Genomic DNA, 20,222 nt, shown 5'->3' on the forward strand with positions numbered 1-20,222 from the left:
TCTCTGCCATCTCTAAGTCTCCTTTTATCTCCCCTTTCCCTCCCTCCCTCAGCATCCAGAGGACCAACCGCTTCTCTGACAGGTTTCCTGCTTCTACTATATTTGAAGAAGCTTTTATTATTCCCCTTAATGTTGCTGGCCATGTGTTCCTCATAGTCTCTCTTGGCCTCCCTGTATCACCTTCTTACAATTCTTTTGCCACAGTTTATGTTCCTTTTTATTCTCCTCATTAGGGCAAGACTTCCATTTACGGAAGGAAGCTTCCTTGCCCTTTACGGCCTCTCTAACTTGGCTGGTTAGGCATGCGGGCACCCTCCTGGACTTAGTGGAGCCCTTCTTCCTTTGCGGTATACACTTCCACTGGGCCTCTGTTACTGTTGTTTTAAGCAGTCTCCATGTTCTCTGGAGAGATTGGACTCTTTTTACCTTCCCTTTCAACCTCCTTCTAACCAGCCTCCTCATTTGAGGGAAGTCTGCTCGTCAGAAGTCAAGGGTCTTTGTGAGAGATTTGCCTGGTATTCTTTTCCTGATGTGCATGTCGAAACAGATTGCAGCGTGATCACTGTTCCCCAATGGCTCAGTAACACTGACATACTCTAACCTGAGTTCCGCATAATATTAAACCCAGAGTCACCTGTCCTCTTCTGGGCTCCATGACTAGTTGCTCTAAGGCACAGTCATTTAACATGTCAAGAAATCCAGTCTTCTTTTCGTGACCAGAACACAAATTGACCCAGTCTATATGAGGATAATTGAAGTCCCCCATGATTACAACCCTGTCCCTCCTTGTCACCTCCCTGATCTGTTTCCTCATTTCAAGGTCCCCATTCGATTTCTGGTCTGGAGGACGATAGCACGCCCCCAGTATTACATTGCTCCTCAAGTCTGGTAATTTAACCCACAGAGATTCTATGGTGGAGTTGGACCCACCTTCAATCTCTTCTTTGCTGGATTCTATCTGTTCCTTAACATAAACGGCCACCCCACCTCCAACACGCCCCTCCCTGTCCGTCCTGTAGAGTTTATAGCCCAGGATTGTGGTATCCCACTGATTCTCCGCATTCCACCAGGTTTGCGTTATGCCCATTATGTCAATGTTTTCCCTTGTCACCAGACATTCCAGTTCTCCCATTTTTGCTCGGAGACTTTGGGCATTTGCATAAAAGCATTTGCACATGGAATGCCCCAGGATGGGCATTTTGTTGATTTGTTTTTGCTGTGGTGGTGGGGGGCATGAGCACTACCTTAATTCCAGAGCCCAGGTCAGCTTGGTGGGTAGAGCTGGGCTCCCAGTTGAACTTTGGCCTCCATGGCTCAGGTTTGCTGGGCGAGTAGACCTGGGCTCCCGCCTAGATTTTAAGCCCACATCTACCTACTGGGTAGACCAGGGCTCCCATTCTGACTCTGCTCTCTGGAGCTGCCTCTTCCAGGTGGGTAGACTTGGGCTCCCAGCTGTGCTTGGGCTCGGCTGGGTGTGATCTTGTTGCCAATGCAGTTGCGGACCTTCCTTTAGGTCCGATAGGGCAAATGACCTAGGGTGTGAGCCTCTAGGACCCCACTGAAGCCTCTCTGAGGCTCCTGACGGGGTTGGAAACTGTGCTTCTGGTTTCCTGGAAGCAGCGTATAGTGTCGAGGAACCTCAGAGAGGCGAAGTCTTGTGAGGCTCCGTGAGTCTCAGGTGAGTGGGGGATTTTCACGTGGGAGTTGGTGACAATCTGCGGGGACACTGTCACAGACCTTTGCCCTGGGTGTAGGACTGGGGAGGTCCGCCACTGCACCAATGCTCTGCCCAGTAGGTGTTCCCCTGGCGCTCGACTATGCTCTCCATCCTGGTGGGCGGCATTCCTCGCTGGCATGAAACTTGGGGGGGGGGCATGCAGTTCAAGCTCTGATAACGCAGCACGCACACATAGTCCCCCCTTTTGGATCTGCCCCTACCTGCAAGAGGAACTGGAAGTGGTGGTGGAGAAGCATGAACATTATTATTATTATCACATGTCTGATACCAGAAATAAGATTCCAGTATTTCTAGCTTTTATGCTTTTTTAACCCATTTTTGCCCAGTCCAGAGGTGTACACATTTCATCCCTTTTGCCTATATGCAATGTTGAGCAGAAATGGCTCAGAGCCCAATCCTATGCACGTCTACTCAGAAGTAAGTCACATTACAGTCAGTTGGGCTTATTCCCAGGTAAGTGTGGATAGGATTGCAGCTGTAGGGGCCCAATCCTATCCAATTTTCCATTGCTGGTGCAGCCATGCCAATAGGGTGTGCACTGCATCCTGTGGTGGGGAGGCAGGCGCAGAGGCCTCCTCAAGGTATTTGTTCCCTTTCCTTGGGACTGCATTGCAGTTGCACTGGTGCTGGGAGGTTGGATAGGATTGGGCCCTTAATTATATTATTAAAGGATCTGGAAAAGACTGACCTGTGTATATAAGAGGTAACTCTGAAACAATTTTTTTTTGTTTTTTTAGATATAAAATTGTTCTGGGTTTCTTAAAGCAGCACTGGGGGACCAAGATCTGAGGATTCAAGCACTTCTTATGGCACTAAGGAACAAAGAGAGAGTGAGGGGAAAGCACACTTCTTTTATGGGGAGTGATTGACAAGAAGCATCTTGCACGGTTGCAGCCACAGCCAGTGGCAGGCCTGCAGGACTGGCTTGAAGCCAGTTGGCCCCCTGCACTAGGGCGATCTAGTCTGTGTGCAACTCAATCTTGAGACGGGCTTCCATTCACTGGGTCCACCGTACAGGTGAAGCAGAAGAACTGCCCTGTTTCTGGCAAGGCTGGGCTCTGCCCTGTTCCTCAAGGCACACACAGAGCAAGCACGCATGCGCCTGAATGGTGCATCCACTCGCTCCGAGGGGGACTGCTGAGCATCCTTCTGCGCTTGCTCGCCTTTCCCTGCCCTTCCTCCTCCGAGCTCCTCCTTTGGGGGTGGGAGGGAGGCGGAGAGCCGCGCTCTGCGCCTCTGTCTCGGAGGGAGGCGGAGAAGGTGAGAGAGGACGGGGGCCAGGCGGGGGAGGCGGACTCCGGCAGCTGGGCTGCGGCGCCTGGGCGCCTCCCTGCCCTGCCCTGCCCTGCCCGGGCGCGCGCCGCCTTGACGGTGCCGCTTGGCAAGTCCCGCCCTGGCACCCCCGGGGGCGCTCGGTGCTGTTTTGCCGGCGCTCAGCCAGGCTGGCGCTGCGCCCTCCTTTCCGAGGGCGCGCAGGAGATGCCACCCACGGAGAGCCAGCAGTGGCAGCGGGTGTGTGGTTGTGGCAGGGGGTGCGCTTCCTTCGCCAGGCCCAGTGCGGGAGCGAGGAGGAGGAAGGGCTTCCCCGGGTTGTCTTTCCAACAAGTTTCTGCTGTGGCTGCCTTGGGGCGCGAAGCGTCCTGAACAGCCCCTTCCTGTGAACACCCTGGTGCCCAGTGGAGAGTGACAGAAGGCAGCAAGCCTGCCACCCCAGTTCCCCTCCTCCCCCCTGCCTGCCTCACTAGGGAAAGGGCCAGGCTCAGGCACAAGGCAGCTGCTTTCTGGGCAAAAGTTCTTGGCATCTCCAGCTAGGAGAGAGGAAAGTTTCCTGTCTGAAAACCTGCTGCTTGACCTTGATGAACCGATACTCCAACTCAGCATAAAGTATTCCTGCTGGGTATAGGATTCCTATGAGGCATCCATGCAAAGTGTCAACTGTTTTGATCAGTATGGACTGAAATGTATTCACAGAACAGGCTTAGAGGTACCAAGGAAGCATTCCTGGCCTCCAGAACTCTGATAGAAGTGTCCTCAAGACATGTGCCAGGCTTCCCCCATGTGGGTTGTATAAATGAATATGTGCAAGTGTGGTCCAAATCCTAACCCACTTTCCCACACTGACACAGCTGTGCTAATGGGGTATGTGCTGCATCCTGCAGTTGGGTGGCAGTCATGGAAGCCTCCTCAAGGTAAGGGAATGTTTGTTCCCTTACCGCGGAGCTGCATTGCCCTTACCTGGGTGCTGGAAAGATAGTTAGGATTGTACCCTGTGTTGCTTAAAGTCATGCTAATATGCACACAGCATTATCTTGTGGTTTAGCTATCCTAATTGTGTGTGACTGGACAGGGGTTCTTGTTTCATTTCCTTTGTTTATGTTTGCCAGCCTTTTCCTTCTAGGACTCTTGTGCATTCTTTCAAAGAGGTACCTGGTAGGCTGAGACTGACTTATATTTTTTTATTTTTCTTAGCTACTGAATTTGTATAGTTATGCATCCAGGCACTCATTCGTCCTCTTCAATACTTCTGATAATTATTTCTGCAAAATAAAAGACATCTTCATGAAGTAGCCAGGTTTGGGATAATGAAGTAAGAAGTTTAGCTTTGATTCAACGAAATGTAGTGAAAGAGTGCATAGGAGTTTTGGTGTAAATTTAACATTTGGGAAATTAAAATATTCCCTGCACATGCCCGATCTTGTCTGATCTCGGAAGCTAAGCAGGGTCAGGCCTGGTTAGTACTTGGATGGGAGACCACCTGGGAATACCGGGTACTGTAGGCTTCTACCATAGTCTTTCGAGACTGAAGGTTGCCAACCAACCATATTCTCTGATAATAAAGGGAATGGGCTGGGAAAATGGCCATGAAAAAATATGAGATTTGTGTTCATGCGCATCACAGAAGTTTTGTGCTACTTTAATGTTATGTAACCTTCTTTATAAAAACAACCACCACTGGGAACTGAAGTTTTAAGCAGTGATGGGTTGTGGGATTTGGTGCAGATTCCAAATGTTCAGTAGACGCAGTAAAAAACACCAAATTATTACTTTTTTAAAAAATGCCAATTTGAACTCGCCATAAATGACTTATTATGTATGTCACTTTATGGGGTTGCTTCTGTAATGGTGCCTGACTGGTTCCAGTTCTGTACAAGTGGGGGCGGGAGTTATATAATCAGTCCTAAGTTGCATCATGCCCAAGCATCAGCATGCCTGTGATTGACTGGGTCTCTGAGAAGTGAACTTGATGATTACTGGCATTTTGGTTCCTGATTCACTGTGTATTGATTCAAACAGGCCCTTCTATCAAAGAAATGTGCCTTAGATTATGTTTTTTGAGGCATAAGAATTTTGTAAATGAACGTGCAAAATGCAATTGTTGAAACTCTTATAACTAACCAAGCTGAAGTTTAACGCAGTCATGAATCAAAGATTTCTAGGTGGTTGATTCCACTCCACCCTGTTTATTCAGTCCTAGGCAAGCAACAAAAACAGGAAGACTTGTCATATGCTTAGTAGGCCAGCTCATAAAACTGATGGGTTGCATTCAGCAAGATAGGATACAAGCTGTGCAATCTTATTCTAGAACAGTGGTTCCGAATTGGTGGGTTGTAACTCACTAGGGCAGGGGTGCCCAAACCCCAGCCCTGGGGCCACATGCGGCCCTCAAGACCTCTCAGTGCGGCCCTCAAGGAGCCCCCAGTCTCCAATGAACCTCTGGCCCTCCAGAGATTTGTTGCAGCCTGCACTGGCCTGATACAACTGCTCTCAGCGTGAAGGCAACTGTTTGACCTCTTTGCGTGAGCTGTGGGATAAGGGCTTCCTCCACTGCTTGCTGTTTCATGTCTGTGATACAGTAGTGGCAGCAAAGGAAAGGCCAGCCTTGCTTTGTGCAAGGCCTTTTATAGGCCTTGAGGTATTGCAAGACCTTCATTCATTCATATAAGTTCATCTTTAATATACGCTTTTATGTAAACTTATGTAAATTTATTCAAATTTTAAATGTAAATTAATTCTTTCTTTCCCCCGCTCCCGACGCAGTGTCAGAGAGATGATGTGGCCCTCCTGCCAAAAACTTTGGACACCCCTGCACTAGGGGAACCAGAAAAGGACCATTCCCCCTAAAAGGGAGCAGCCCAGAAATGGATGCTCCGACAGCGCTGCAGGGATCACACTGTTGTCAGAAGCAGGGGTTTTTTAAACTTATGGGGGGGGGTTGCGCTGACCTCCAGGAGAGTCTGGGAGCCTCATGGCCGCCTCCGCAGGCCATTCTGCTATTCCAAATAGCTCCAGTTTGTGATTGGAGCCCATTTCTGGTTTTCTGTGAAAAAACTGGAAGTGGGCTGTGATCAGTGCTATTGGAGCAGCAGGGAGGCCCGAAGAGGCTGCAAGCCTCCTGATCCCTCCCAGAGGCCAACGTGACCCCAGGGCCTATGAGAGGAATTTTGTCAAAGGGTACAAAGTTTCTTCTGGGCCCCTTCCCAAAGGGGAGGGGGCAATGGGGGCAGGCAGAACGGGGGGGGGGGGCAAAGTGGTTGGCAACCTTCAGTCTCGAAAGACTATGGTATAAGCCTACAGCACCCAGTATTCCCAGGCGGTCTCCCATCCAAGTACTAACCAGGCCTGACCCTGCTTAGCTTCCAAGATCAGACGAGATTGGGCATGTGTGACAGCCACAATAGTCTTTGGAGCCCAGGTCTACTAGGCTTCTTGATGCAGAGCCCAGGTCTACCTCATCATATGGCATTGGCAGCTAGATGAAGTAATATGGAAAACCAAACACACTCCTAAGTCTCTCTAAAATCTTTGAAATATAGAAAATCGATTATGGAAAATTAGCATCTTCGTGTTTAGGTTCACATTAGAATGGACCAAAATGAGCTTCTGCAGCAGCAGTAGCCCTGCACCTGGGTCACTGAGCTTCTGTATACTCCTTCATGGTTATGGGATCCACAAACCAAAGAGCTATTGTAGCAAACCAGTTTCCTCCCAGATTTGACACTGTGTTCAGGAGGGTCATGGATGCATTTCTGAGCCCAATGTGTATGACTTGCAGCAACAGTTAACACTGCATGCACATGTTTGTGCCTGAGCATCATGCGCAGGCAGTGAGTTCTGGTGAGACAGGAAAATCAGATCCTGGTGAGACAGGAAAATCAGGTCAGATCCCAGGAACTTTCTGGGTCCCCTCCTTTGGCTCCTGGGCCCCCTTTCTGACCCTGGGCCCAGGCACAAATCACCCCCTTTACCCCCCTCTTTTAGGCTCTGCGTGACCCCCCCCCCTAAGTTAAAAATCCATTTTCTCTGGTGCCACCACAATCACTATGGCACAGTTGGGGTCTCCCCTGCCAATACTTACTGCTGTCTCATAGTCCAAGTAGGACTTTGGGAACTACTGTTCTAGAATGCTCTTAATTTTGAGAATATAGCATGACATGACAGAAGATGACTTATATGGTAAATGAGCAGACTAAATGCTTCTCACGACTCCAGCACTTGAGAGGGTACTTAGCTATGTATTTATACCAAGATATAATTTCAATGAGAAAATGCTCATTTCTCCCCCTTTCTTGACTTCAGCAATGATTTGTGGCACGTGCATTGGAAAGGAGGCAAAATTGTGTTACACTTTCCAGTTACTCTGTTATGTCTACATCTGCTCACTTGCTAAAAACAGGTGGTTCTATTTAAAGTGTGTGTGAAGACTACAGTATTTTTACCTGCATTGTGTTGATTAGTTTTGCATTTGATCACTGCAATGGGAAAGCTAGCAATTGCTGATCTACTGTATTTCTAAAACCTAGATTTTTATGTCCTCTTTCCAGTTCCTTGTAATCCAGAGCGGTAGTAATACAGTTTCTGGTTCTACTCATTCTGTCGTTAATTCAGTTTTAAAAGAAGGTAGAATTGAAAGAGGCTGATGGCATAATAGCAAATCTGTAACCCAGTCCCCAACATGCTTTGCTTTCTCAGGTCCCATTCATTTTGTTGAACCATACTGCCTGGCAGCATTACAGGTTACAGTGTAAGAGAAGATAGGTATTTTTGTTGCAGAATAAAGTTGTAGTGAAATCAAATTGTTCACTAAGGTAGCAAAATGGGACTTTAAAGTCCTAAACACACTTACCTGGGAGTAAGACCCATAGAATTCAGGGGATCTTACTCTGAATAGACATTTCTAGGATTTGGCTACAAGGGAGACAGATGTGTTTTATCCTGTAGGCAGCTGAAAATGGGGAATTTTATGTCTTCAGAAGACTTCTCCATTAGCACCAGAGGCTATCAAGCTGTATGGCAATGGGTTGTTGTAACACTGAGTGATAACATCATGACAAAGAACATCATTGTTCATAAGCAAAAGGTCCATCTGAATGCAATAGATTGGTTGCACCCACACCTGGCTGATCTCTTGCATTGCTCTCTTTCTATTCCTGTTGAAAGATCTGTGTACTGTATTAGCATTATTGTTCACTGCATCTGATAACATTAACCTTTAAATTTCTTGATAGATGTCGCTTAACTTTGATAGTGAAGATCCTTTTTTGGAAGAGAACAAATTCAAGGAATATTGTGCAGAATTTATCAAACTCTCTCAGCAAATAGGTGACAATTGGCAATGGACGAATGTAAAGGTATGAGCATTTGCAAAACCTTTCTTAAAAGGATATCTTCTTGCAAGCTCTTATCTATCTTGTATACGTGTTTTTAATGCCCATTTCCTTTCATTTCCATTTCTACGCTGTAGTTCCTGAAAATTGCAGATGTGGGTGCAGCCTCAGTGTTTTGGAAGTTGCTCTTACAGAAGCTTTAGGATTTCTGCCTGGGATCTCTTTAGTGGTTTTTTGGTGTATTGTTGCTTATTCTGCTACTTTTAAAAAATTCTGCTGTTTAAAGACCTTGTATTGCCCATTTGGTGTTTTTGTAATTTGAATGTGAACCTGTCCACCCTGTGAAATTGTAGACGAGTCTCTGATGCAGATACTGTCACCCACTGGTGATCCTGGCAATCCTGTGCTGCCCGGGGCCAGGACCACAGAATGCCCCCCCATGGGGCCCTCTGAAGGCCTTCTGAGGCCTCCAGAAGACCTAAAATGCCACTTCTGGTTTTTGAATGAAAACCAGAAGTGGTGCTTAAAGGCTCCCCCTTTCCCTGGAGAACCTAGAAGGCCTTCGGGGCACTGGGAAGACTGCACGCAGTCTCTCTGACCCTCCGAAGGCCTCTGTACAGTGGCTGAGAGAGTGGCGGGGTAGTGAGGAGGAGGATGCCACCTCTGCAGGTGTGGCGCCTTGGGGAATTTGTCCCCCTTGACCTTCCCTAGGGACACCAGTGTTGTCACTTCAAAAATATAATTAACTGTAACTTATGCAGTTGTTTTTAATTAACTTTTAATTGTTAGCTGCCTTGAGCTTTCTGATGAATCAGGAAAAGTGGATTATAGATGTTTTTGAAAGAATGAATGAATGTGATGTTTTAATTTGTATTCTAGTTTTTCATTTGTGGGAAACCTTGGAAACATTTCTGTTAACTGTAAGAAAAAATATTTTTAAAAACTTATTTAAACATTATTGAGTTAAAAACCCAGTTTGAAGATTTATCATGGGCACTCTTTAATGGAATCGGCAGGAACATTACGTATTTTCATCAGGAGGATGTCTCCATTTAGTGCTGTTTTGTAAGATCACCTTGTATGATTCATGAAACTTACTACTCCAGAAATTTTATTTCCAATCTACCAGATCACAAATGTTAGTCATTTGTAGCATATTGATGGCATAAATGAAAGACAGGAACAGACTTCTGGTTACAAAGGCTTCCTTGCCTGTCACCTGGAAGAGAGTGAAGGCCCAATCCTATCCAACTTTCCAGCACCAATGCAAGGTAAGGGAATGGTTAGTCCTCCATGACTGCCTTCCCCATTGCAGGATGTAGTGCATGCCCCATTGGCAGAGCATTAGCCGTGGAAAACTGGATAGGATTTGGTCCTAAGAGTATGTACAGGTGACTGAAGCATCTTACTTTGGTACTATAAATGTTGTTGCTGTTAAAGTTTGCTATTCTAAATTTTGAAATTGGACCAATTTGGAATTTTGAATTGAGAAAAATTTTGAACTCATATGTGTTGGTCTCTTCAGACACATATGTGCCTTTGAACACATATGTGCCTCAAAACTAATATTTGTTCTGTGAAAAATTAAGTCAGTTGCAGAAAGAGATATAAATCCAAAGTAATTACACTATACTTTGAATACCTGAGGTGCTTAGAATGTAGGTGCTCTTAGAATGTAGAATGAACATGCTGCAATTTACTATTGTATTTATCAATGTAATTTTTATCCTATCTGAAGACTCTGGGTTCACAGGTATAATTCTCTCTTGCTCCATTTTATCCACAAAACCAACAATGTGAAGTAGGTAAGACTGAGAGATGGTGATTTTCCCCAAAATACCCAATGAATTTTACACCAGAGCAAGGATTTGAACTTTGGTCTCCTCTGTCCTTGCCTGACACTCTTACTGCTACACGCCACTGGCACTAAATCTCTACTATTCCCTCATTATTGTGCTAGAGCAGGCAACTGGAACTTCTCTACCATAGATGCAGCACAGATGATAATGTTAGGCATACTTTAGTTTCATTGAAATTATTGGGGCATAAGTGTGTGTAACACATTTGTATTTTGAGCATATAAATCCCTTTATTTAAATGGGATTTAAGAAACCTCCTTTTTTTGAAGGCTATACCCAATATTTAAGAGGGGAGTTCTATAGAGAGCTATTGAATGTGTAGATTTTTTGCTCTCCCCTGGCATATCTTACATTTTTCTGGTCTACTGCTTAGATTTGGATTGTAGCTATGGCTTCTCATTGAACATACAGCTGCATATGCAATCAGAATTGCTTTGTTCCAGCACAGGTACGTTCTGTGTTTGGCTCATTGTGTTTTAGTGGGGACATAAATATAGCATAGCAGTAAAAAGCAAGTAAGAACAAGGTAATTTTCTCTAAACTGATCTACTTTGTGTTTCAGTGTTTACTGACAAAAGTACGCACATTGATTTGTTACAGGTGCAAACTTGATAAAACAAAGTGCTAAAATAACCCCTGGCACAAGCCATGCAGATTTTTAAAAATATATAACATTTTTTTTGTAATGCTGCTTAAAACACAGAACTAATGTGTTAGAATGAGATGCACATTGATTTAAAGATCAGAACAATTGAAATAAACTGTGTCAGAAATGATAGATTAGCCAAAGAGTTAAATTTATAGTTAAATTTGCAGCCTTGTCGAGTAATTTAATGCTACATTAATGGGTTTTGTATGGAGACTGTTTTGAATAGAATCCCTTTATATCAGATGTTGCACATATGCTTTCTGTGTGTATTTGTATAAAATAAAACTTAATGAAACAGCTAATAAAACCCCAATTTGTTTGTGCTTCCTTTGAGAAATAAGCTCTTAATATGCAGCTACTGTTCATTATCTCCCATGCAGTTTTGTTGCCTTTTGACAGATAACTCTTATCAGTGATACTTGCCACGTTACAAGATCAGTCTTTAAACTTTTTTTGTGTTAAGACTTATTTGTCAAAGATAGTGTGATGGGCAGCCCAATCCTGCGGTCAGGTGGTACCCAGCAGTACAGTGGCGCAGAAATGGCCGCCACTGCATCGAATGGGCTAAGGCAGCCACCAGACTCTCCTTGGGGTAAGGGAACAATCTTCTCTGCTGGTGCAGGAGTGCTTACGGAGCTTTTGCTACGGTAGTTGACGGGACAGTGCAAATTAGGATCGGGGTCTAATTTGCTTAGTGGAGCTGGTACTGTATTTAGGAGATAGATGATGAATGTGAGGTGATGGAAGAACCTGCTCCAGGTGCAATCTTTGCAGGGTTGTGAAAGGGACCTCAAAGGTCATGTAGTATATTTACAGTTATTAAAATTGATAAATTATGTTATGTTTTTGATTTAGAAATATTAGGCATGTTTGCAAAGTAGTAGATGAAAAGTCAGACATTGGGTTTCCAGAAAGCTTTGTGAAAGCAGTAGCGAGGCAGAGTGGCACTCTTGCACCTTCTCGTTGGCTTTGTGCTTGATGGCTAGCACGTTTAGCCATTGCGTATTTGCTGGTGGGGAGGAGGGAACTGGAGAAATCTGATTTTGGCAGCCCGCAGGTTTTTTGCACCACAGCTTCTGAGCTGACTTGATGTAGAGCCAGGAGCAGCATGAATCTGAATACTGAGAGCTCAGCAGCAGTGCCCTTAAAGGTACATATCCATTCTTGGCTCACTCCAGATTTTACCAGTCATTCACCACAGGAGTCAGTTGAGGAATCATTCCTATTTTATTCCTCTTTACGTGGAGGCAGATATATTGTATAAGCTAGGAATGTGTTTTTAAAATTTGTGTGGTGCGAAGCACAGGATGGGGCCTGCCTCAGGTACTGAAATGACTACTTGCAAAACTTGTTTTCCCATCCCTTGGGTGAAATACAGCATATTCAGGGAAAGTACTTGAACATAGTTTAATTAATTAAACTTGCTGTTACAAGAGGTTGACTCCAAACAAAAATGTTGTTTCATATACATATTTGATGTTAAATTACTTTTTACACTGAAGAAAATGAAACATCTGTTTCAAAATGGCATTTTTTAATGTGACATTTCAGTGAAAGTGTAGTCCCAAGTAGGGACTTGTTCAGCAACAATATTGCTGAAACATATTGAAATGCTATTGTCTTTATAGGAACAGTAGCCCACTTCAGATGAGTGTCTCCCCAGGGAGACAAACACCTGGTCAGGTGGGCAAAGGTGCACCAGCAAGCCCCACCCTTGTACTGACATGTTCCTAAAGCCCCATCTCCATGTGTACATTGTTTGTATGCAGATTTTCCCCATGTTTGGATGCCCAGCATATGTGTGGGGGGCAGCATGTTGGGTGTGGAGTGACAAGGCTTGCTATTGTTCTCTTGATGCCCCTCAGCTACAAGTTTGCCTTCCCAGGGAGACTCACATTTGAAGACAGCTAATGTTTGCTGTATAAATCAGCTCAGTACATGCTGATTTCTATCCTACTAATAACATTCTAACCTATTAATAACATTGTGTTAGAACAGTGGTCTTCAAACTGGAGACCCCTGTACAGCTGAGAACCCATCCCAACCAGCGCTTACAGTTCTACCGTGCTGCTGCTCCTGGCACCCAATTTTGTCGCGAGGACCCTCTAAGAGGTTGCATCTATTGCCTAAAGCTGCAACAGGCTTTGTGTCAGGATGTCAGGGCAGACATGAGTGTCCACAGTGTCCTTGTGATCAGGTGCCAGAAGCAGCAGCAGCATGGTGGTACTGTGGGTGCTGCTCACATGGCAGAGGGCTATCTCCAAACACCGAATCCAACCTGCAGGCTGGGGTTTGGAGAGCCCTGTGTTAGAGTGATCCAAGCAAAAAAGTATATTTAAGGGCTAATTTGGATCCTTTTCCTCAAGTAAGCATAATACTGTCATGTTTACATATATAATATTTCATGTGTCTGTGTGTATACACTTTCTTCTCAATCCTTCACCAGTATGGGTGGATAAGTAGGAAAGGTAGTGCCAGAAAACTGAGAGGATGGGGAAGGTAATAGGTTGTGTTTAAGAATTTAAGCTATTTAGGTGGAGTGAGTGTTGCTAGAATTAGGAGAGACTAGTAATATAGCAAGCAGGGGGTGGAGGGTAGTCTGCCCTGGGCATGTCACTTGAGCCTCCACCAAGTGGAGGCCCATGTAGTACTTGGTGGTGGACGGGTCCTCCTGTCCTCCCTGAAGCTCCAAAAGACTGGAAAAGGCCAACGTGGAAGTGATCTTAGGTGCATGTGATGATGCGATGATGTCATCACATCAACAAATCACTTCCGGGTGCTATGCCCAAGGTGTGGTGTGGGGGTGACACCCATGCTGGGCAGCGCCTGCGCTGGTGATGCCACTGAGAAGGACCATAGTTCTGTCAATGGCAGAACACATGCTTTGCACACAGAAGATTCCACATAAAGGTCAGAGGAAAAATTCCTTTCTGAAACTTTAGGGAGCAACTGCCAATCAGTGTCTACAATACTGACCTTGATGGGCCTATGTTCTGACCTGGTATAAAGCAACTTCCTATGATTCTTCCCCAAGATTTGCAGTGGAGAAAAGGCACAACAAGACTGGTAGCATACTTACCTGACTTGTATGCCTTATGATGTGAACAGTTAGTAAATCAATTCTCTCTTTCTATCATGCATATTCATATTCATATTATTATTAATATTATTACTACAAACCCTTTAGCTTTAACTGACACTAGTTAAGGAAGTGGCTTATAAGATTACAGAAATAATATTTTTTTTATGCTGGATAATTTAGACAGCTGCTGTTATCCAATCAGAGTTCTGAGGAATCCTTTCTTTATGTGGAATGGTACAATTTTCTGATATGGAATGTTCTAACTTTCTCACAGTGCAATTCTAACTTGCGCTGGAACAGGCAGGCCAGGGGCCTGCGCTGTATCCAGCACAAATTTCATTCTTTCTGAGGCTCGGCCCAAGGCAAGGGGAAAATTTCCCTTACCCAGGGAGAGCCGCTGCAGCCCCAATGGGGCTACTCAGATTTGTGCTACCTAATTTGGTGGCGCAAATTTAAGGACTGCCCCTGGCCGCCCAGGAATGGGGTTAGGATCTGTCACAAGTATCAGATCCTGGCCCAGCCTCCCGCTCGCTCCAAAACGCCTCTCTCCTCCATATCCCCGCCCTCCCCATGCCACCCAAGATCCTTGCGCTGGCCAAGCTCAGCTGGTGCAAACTTACTGGGCCCTGGGGGTCGCATTGGCTTGAGGAGACTGGCGCATGGATGTGCACTGGCCTATCTACCCTGAGAGTGGTGCAAAAGTGCTTTATGGCACTTTTGCAATACTTTTTGGCCAGTGCAAGGGACTTGCTTTGGCTGAAAGGTGCTTTGCATTGCGCCCTTAGTCTAAAATCTTAAAACATAAGCTCGTTCATAATTCTACTTGCAGGGCTCTTGAGTATGAGTTTTCTGGGTGTGCTTACTTTTAATGTTTAATTTTAGAAAGTGCTACTTCACATTCTCCTGTTTTACAGATGGTAAATTTTCTGTCCATTTTCAATGGCATATGGGAAGGGTACATCCTCTTGCTTCTTGTGAAATGCGTCTATTGAAATTCCTATCGAACACTTGTGCCTTTTTTGTCACTATTTACAGGTTTACCATCTGCACCTAACTGAAAAGTAGGTCAGCTGTTAAGATTTAAACAATACATCCTTATTTTGTTTTGACTGTATTTTGTCTTTACTGTCTTTAAATCTCCTTTATTCAGTGCATTATTAACTGCTAATTTGTATTCATAACCATTTCCCTGATATCTATTTATATTCTCTTACACTCTCTCTCTCTCTCTCTCTCTCTCTCTCTCTCTCTCTCTCTCTCTCACACACACACACACATACACACACACACACACACACACACACACACACACACAGAGTATAGTATGATAGGGAATTTTTTTAAACTTCTTTCTGAATTTTATCCTTTAAACTGAACTGCTTTTCCTAATAATGCTTTTCCCCATCCTTATGAGATCATTGCTTTTATGTATTTAATAATATGTTCTTAGAATAAATCAGAAATGTCCATCAACATTTTTCATTTCAAAATTTTGTCCCCAGTTAGTAAGGGTGACTATTGCTTTAAGTGCTGAGAAGTTTATCCTTTTGATTTTGGTTTTGAAAGAAAATTGGATGCTGGATAATAAAAATACCCTAAATCAACTAATTCTCTCTTTCTCCTGGCTTTCCTTATGTATTATCTACTATTGCTATTTTGTTGGCAACCTTCAGTCTCGAAAGACTATGGTATCACGCTCTGAATGGTGTTCTGGCACAGCGTCTAGTGTGGCTGAAAAGGCCGATTCGGGAGTGACAATCCCTTCCACACTGGGAGCAAATATAGTGTGTCCCTGGTCTGTCTCTCTGGCTATGGGCCTTCCTTCTTTGCCTCAGTCTGTTGGCCAAGTGTCTCTTCAGACTGGGAGATGCCATGCTGCACAGCCTGCCTCCAAGCAGAACGCTCAGAGGCCAAAGTTTCCCATCTGTTGAGGTTCATTCCTAAGGCTTTCAGATCCCTCTTGCAGATATTCTTGTAGCACAGCTGTGGTCTACCCGTAGGGCGCTTTCCCTGCACAAGTTCTCCATAGAGGAGATCCTTTGGGATCTGACCATCGCCCATTCACACGACATGACCAAGCCAACGCAGACGTCTCTGTTTCAGCAGTGTATATACACTGGGGATTCCAGCACGTTCCAGGACTGTGTTGTTTGGAACTTTGTCCTGCCAGGTGATATCGAGGATGCGTCAGAGACAGCGCATGTGGAATGCGTTCAGTTTCTTCTCCTGTTGTGAGTGAAGAGTCCATTACTCACTGCGGTACAGAAGTGTACTCAAGACGCAAGCTCTGTAGACCTGGATCTTGGTATGTTCCGTCAGCTTCTTGTTGGACCAGACTCTCTTTGTGAGTCTGGAAGATGTGGTAGCTGCTTTACCGTTGTGTTTGTTTAGCTCGGTATCGAGAGAAAGAGTGTCAGAGATCGTTGAGCCAAGGTACACAAAGTCATGGACAACCTCCAGCTCATGTGCAGAGATTGCAATGCATGGAGGTGAGTTCACAGAAGGTGAACAGGAGGTGGGCAGGAGGTCTGGTCTAGAGGGTAGAGCCTCCATTTGCTGAAGATAACATCCGAAGGTTGCCAGTTCGAGGCCACCGGCACCATGGATGGCGAGATCTTGAAGCAGCTGACAAGCCTAGCCGAGTTATACCGAGTTATTCCACCTGCTCTTTGACCACTGTCAGCCTGCGTGGGAGGAAAATGGAGGCCAGAATGTGATACCAGATCATAAAAGATCCATCTGAAATGTTGTGGTTCTTGAAAGACAGAACCTTCTTCAATTGTAAAAATCCCTATTGGGATTTAGTATAGCCTGCCTATGTAAACCGCCTTGAATTAAAGTCTGAGGAGAAATCTGACAACCAAGAAAGGCGGTATATAAATACCTGTATTATTATTATGTATTATTATTCACATCCTGAACCATGACCTGTGTTTGCTTCAGGCTGTCAGTCCAAAGTCTTGGCAGGTTTGCTAAAACAGTTCATGAGCTGCTGGAGATCTTTGGCAGAGTGGGCGGTGACAGCTGCATCGTCGGCAAAGAGGGAGTCACACAGACATTTCAGCTGGACTTTGGACTTTGCTCTCAGTCTGGAGAGGTTGAAGAGCTTTCCGTCTGATCTGGTCTGGAGATAGATGCCTTCTGTTGCAGTTCCAAAGGCATGCTTCAGCAGGACAGCGAAGAAAATCCCAAACAAGGTTGGCGCGAGAACACAGCTCTGCTTCACACCGCTTCGGATGTCAGAGGGGTCTGATGTGGAGCCATCAAAGACTACAGTGCCCTTCATGTCCTTGTGGAAAGACCTGATGATGCTGAGGAGCCTGGGTGGACATCTGATCTTGGGGAGAATCTGGAAGAGGCCGTTCCTGCTGATCAGGTCAAAAGCCTTTGTGAGATCTATGAAGGCTATAAAGAGTGGCTGTCATTGTTCTCTGCATTTCTCCTGCAGCTGTCTAAGGGAGAATACCATATCGGTGATGGACCTGTTGGCTTGGAATTCACACTGCGATTCTGGATAGACGCTCTCTGCAAGTACCTGGAGCCTCTTCAGTGCAACTCGGGCAAACAGCTTTCCTACAACACTAAGGAGAGAGATGCCGTGGTAGTTATTGCAGTCACCCCTGTCGCCTTTGTTCTTGTACAGCGTGACGATGTTTGCATCCCTTATATCTTGAGGTACTCCACCTTCTCTCCAGCAGAGACAGAGGATTTCATGCAGCTTAGTGGCGATGATCTCTTTGCAGCACTTTAGGACTTCAGCAGGGATGCTGTCTTTCCCAGGTGCCTTGCCAGAGGCGAGGGAGTCCAGGGCCACGTGAAGTTCTTCTAGGGTTGGTTCACTGTCAAGCTCCTCAAACATGGGTAGGCACTCAATGTTGTTCAGTGCTTCCTTGGTCACTGCATTTTCTCTGGAATATAGCTCAGAGTAGTGCTTCAACCAGCGTCCCATCTGCTGCGCCCAGTCCTGGATGACCTCGCCTGTGGCAGACTTCAGAGGGGCAGTTTTCTTCTGTGTTGGACCTAGGGCCAGCTTGATACCATCATACAGCCCCTTGATATTGCCCGTGTCAGCTGCTATCTGTATCTTGGAACAGAGTTGGAGCCAGTAGTCATTAGCACATCTCCTGGCAGTCTGCTGGACTTTGCTGTGAGCAGCTCGGAGGACCTGCAGGTTGCGCTCACTGGGACAGGCTTTGTATGCTGCTAGAGCGCTCCTCTTTTCCTCAATGACTGGTGTCAACTCCACAGAGTGGGCTTCAAACCAGTCTGCTGTCTTGTTGGTCTTCTTGCCGAATATGGACAAGGTGGTGTTGTAAACGGCATTTTTGAAATGTTCCCATCTGTTGGATGCATTTGCATCAGCCAGGCCTGGAAGAGATTCCTCAAGTGCTCGTGCAAATTCCTCCACTTTTCCCTGGTCCTGGGTCTTGCTGGTGTCAATGCGAGGTCTTCCTTCCTTTTTTGTGTGATACAGTTGCTTAGTTAGCAGTTTTACTCTGCTGCACACCACGGAGTGGTCAGTGTCGCAGGCAGCACCCTGATAACTGTGTGTGATCTGGATGCTGGTAAGGCTGGAGCGTCTGGTGAGAATCAGGTCGAGCTGGAGCCAGTGCTTTGATCTTGGGTGTCTCCAATAGACGCTATGTTGGGGCTTTGTGTTGAAGAAGGTGTTGCTGACGCAGAGACCGTGATGATAGCAAAGCTCCAGCAGGCGTTGGCCATTTTCGTTCATCCTCCCAGTGCCAAACTGGCCTAAGCAAGTGGGCCATGAACTGTGATCAGCACCAACTCTAGCATTGAAATCACTGAGGATGAACAATGGCTCTTTTCCGGGGATTTTCTTGATAGTGGTGGCTAGGTCATTGTAGAATTTGTCTTTAGCTTCTGCTGGAGACGACAGAATCAGTGCATATGCACTGATGAGAGTGACAAGTCCAGCTGATGAGTGGAGCTGCAGGGACAAAATTCTTTCACTTCCTGCAGAAGGTGGGATGGTGGATTTCAGCAGGGTATTTCTGACCGCAAAGCCAACGCCATGTTCCCTGGTCTCGTTTGGTGGTTTTCCCTGCCAGAAAAATGATAAATTTCTCTCCTTGACAGAACCTGATTACGGCAGCCTCATCTCTTCAAGGGCGATGATGTCTATCTGCAGTATGCTCAGCTCCATGTCAATGACAGCTGTTTTGCGGGCGTTGTCTGTATCTTGCAGGTCGTCAGAGAAACCAGGTGTCATTGTCCTAACGTTCCAGGTGCCCAGCTTTAGGACAGGAGTTTTCTGTTTTCTGTTGCCTGGTGCAGAGTTGTCGATCCGCTTGTCAGTTTTCACCCTAAACCCCACACATCCCGTGAGGTTAAAGGACCCTGGCGTTAATTGGATGCTGGATAGTAAAAATACCTTGAATCAACTAATTCTATGTTTCTCCTGGCTTAATTTCTTATGAATTATCTACTATTGCTATTATAGCCATAATAAAGTGTCTTTCTGTCATTTTCCTTTTGTCAGATTCAGATGTTTGTCTATAAGTGTTCTGTTGGAACATGACCTCTAAAATATGCCTTGTTAATTATTAGAGTTGCAAATGGAGTTCTGTGAGCACACCTGCTATCCACAGGAGTCCCAGTTTGATTCTAACCCCACAGTCATAAAGCTTCCTAATTGTTCTGTGAAATTTATCTGTCCTATAGAGGGTTAATTAAGTGGACTGGAAATGTCTGATGTATGCCAATCTCTTATTCGTAGTTGAGTATGTGCAGCAGCAATCTTGAGCCCATCCAATGTAACATTTTATATAGGATGAATTGCCAAGTTTGCTACATCAAAAATCTTGTTGAACATTTGCAGATAGTTTTGGGATTGACAAAATATATTGGTAAATTCCACTCAGATTCTTGGTCCATCTCTGTAAGAAATACATAATTGTGGACCATTACAGTATCAGCTCTTAAGACCTAAATATTTCATTTATTACATTCTTGAGGTTTCTGCCATATGGCAATAGTGTACTTAAAAAAAAGCTTAAGTATTTTATTTTTGTGAAACACAGGACTCTGCTGATGGCTACATGAGTAAAACACATTTCCAAGTGAAAGGTGGAAGCACTTCAGGCATAGGAGAAGTAACAAATGAGAGTGATGCAGTAACATTTACACATTGTGAGGTAAGTACAGCCTATTTAATGGTTTTATTAATTGTGTTTTATATTGCATTTTTATTGTTGTACACCAATTTGAAAACTGGAAAAGCGGTTTATAAATATTAACCAAAAAGAACACTTTGCAATGAAGTAAC

General features: G+C 45.1%; 1 protein-coding gene across 5 annotated transcripts in view; it reads left to right on the forward strand.

The window, feature by feature from the left end:
• The first annotated feature begins 2,930 nt into the window (after positions 1-2,930).
• Positions 2,931-20,222, forward strand: part of ATG10 (autophagy related 10) — a 161,874-nt gene continuing 144,582 nt past the window's right edge. The window contains exons 1-3 of one of the 5 annotated variants that reach the window (XM_066618190.1): positions 2,931-2,998; positions 8,245-8,367; positions 19,978-20,091. In XM_066618190.1, the coding sequence (XP_066474287.1) occupies positions 8,245-8,367; positions 19,978-20,091 (237 nt within the window). In that variant the 5' untranslated portion in view covers positions 2,931-2,998. Of the gene's footprint in view, positions 2,999-3,030; positions 3,251-3,295; positions 3,723-4,304; positions 4,326-8,244; positions 8,368-19,977; positions 20,092-20,222 lie in introns of those variants that run through there. The other 4 variants (XM_066618189.1, XM_066618192.1, XM_066618188.1 and 1 more) reach the window with 4 other exon arrangements.

This window comes from Tiliqua scincoides, chromosome 2 (genome assembly GCF_035046505.1).
Source record: "Tiliqua scincoides isolate rTilSci1 chromosome 2, rTilSci1.hap2, whole genome shotgun sequence".
Classification (NCBI taxonomy): domain Eukaryota; kingdom Metazoa; phylum Chordata; class Lepidosauria; order Squamata; family Scincidae; genus Tiliqua; species Tiliqua scincoides.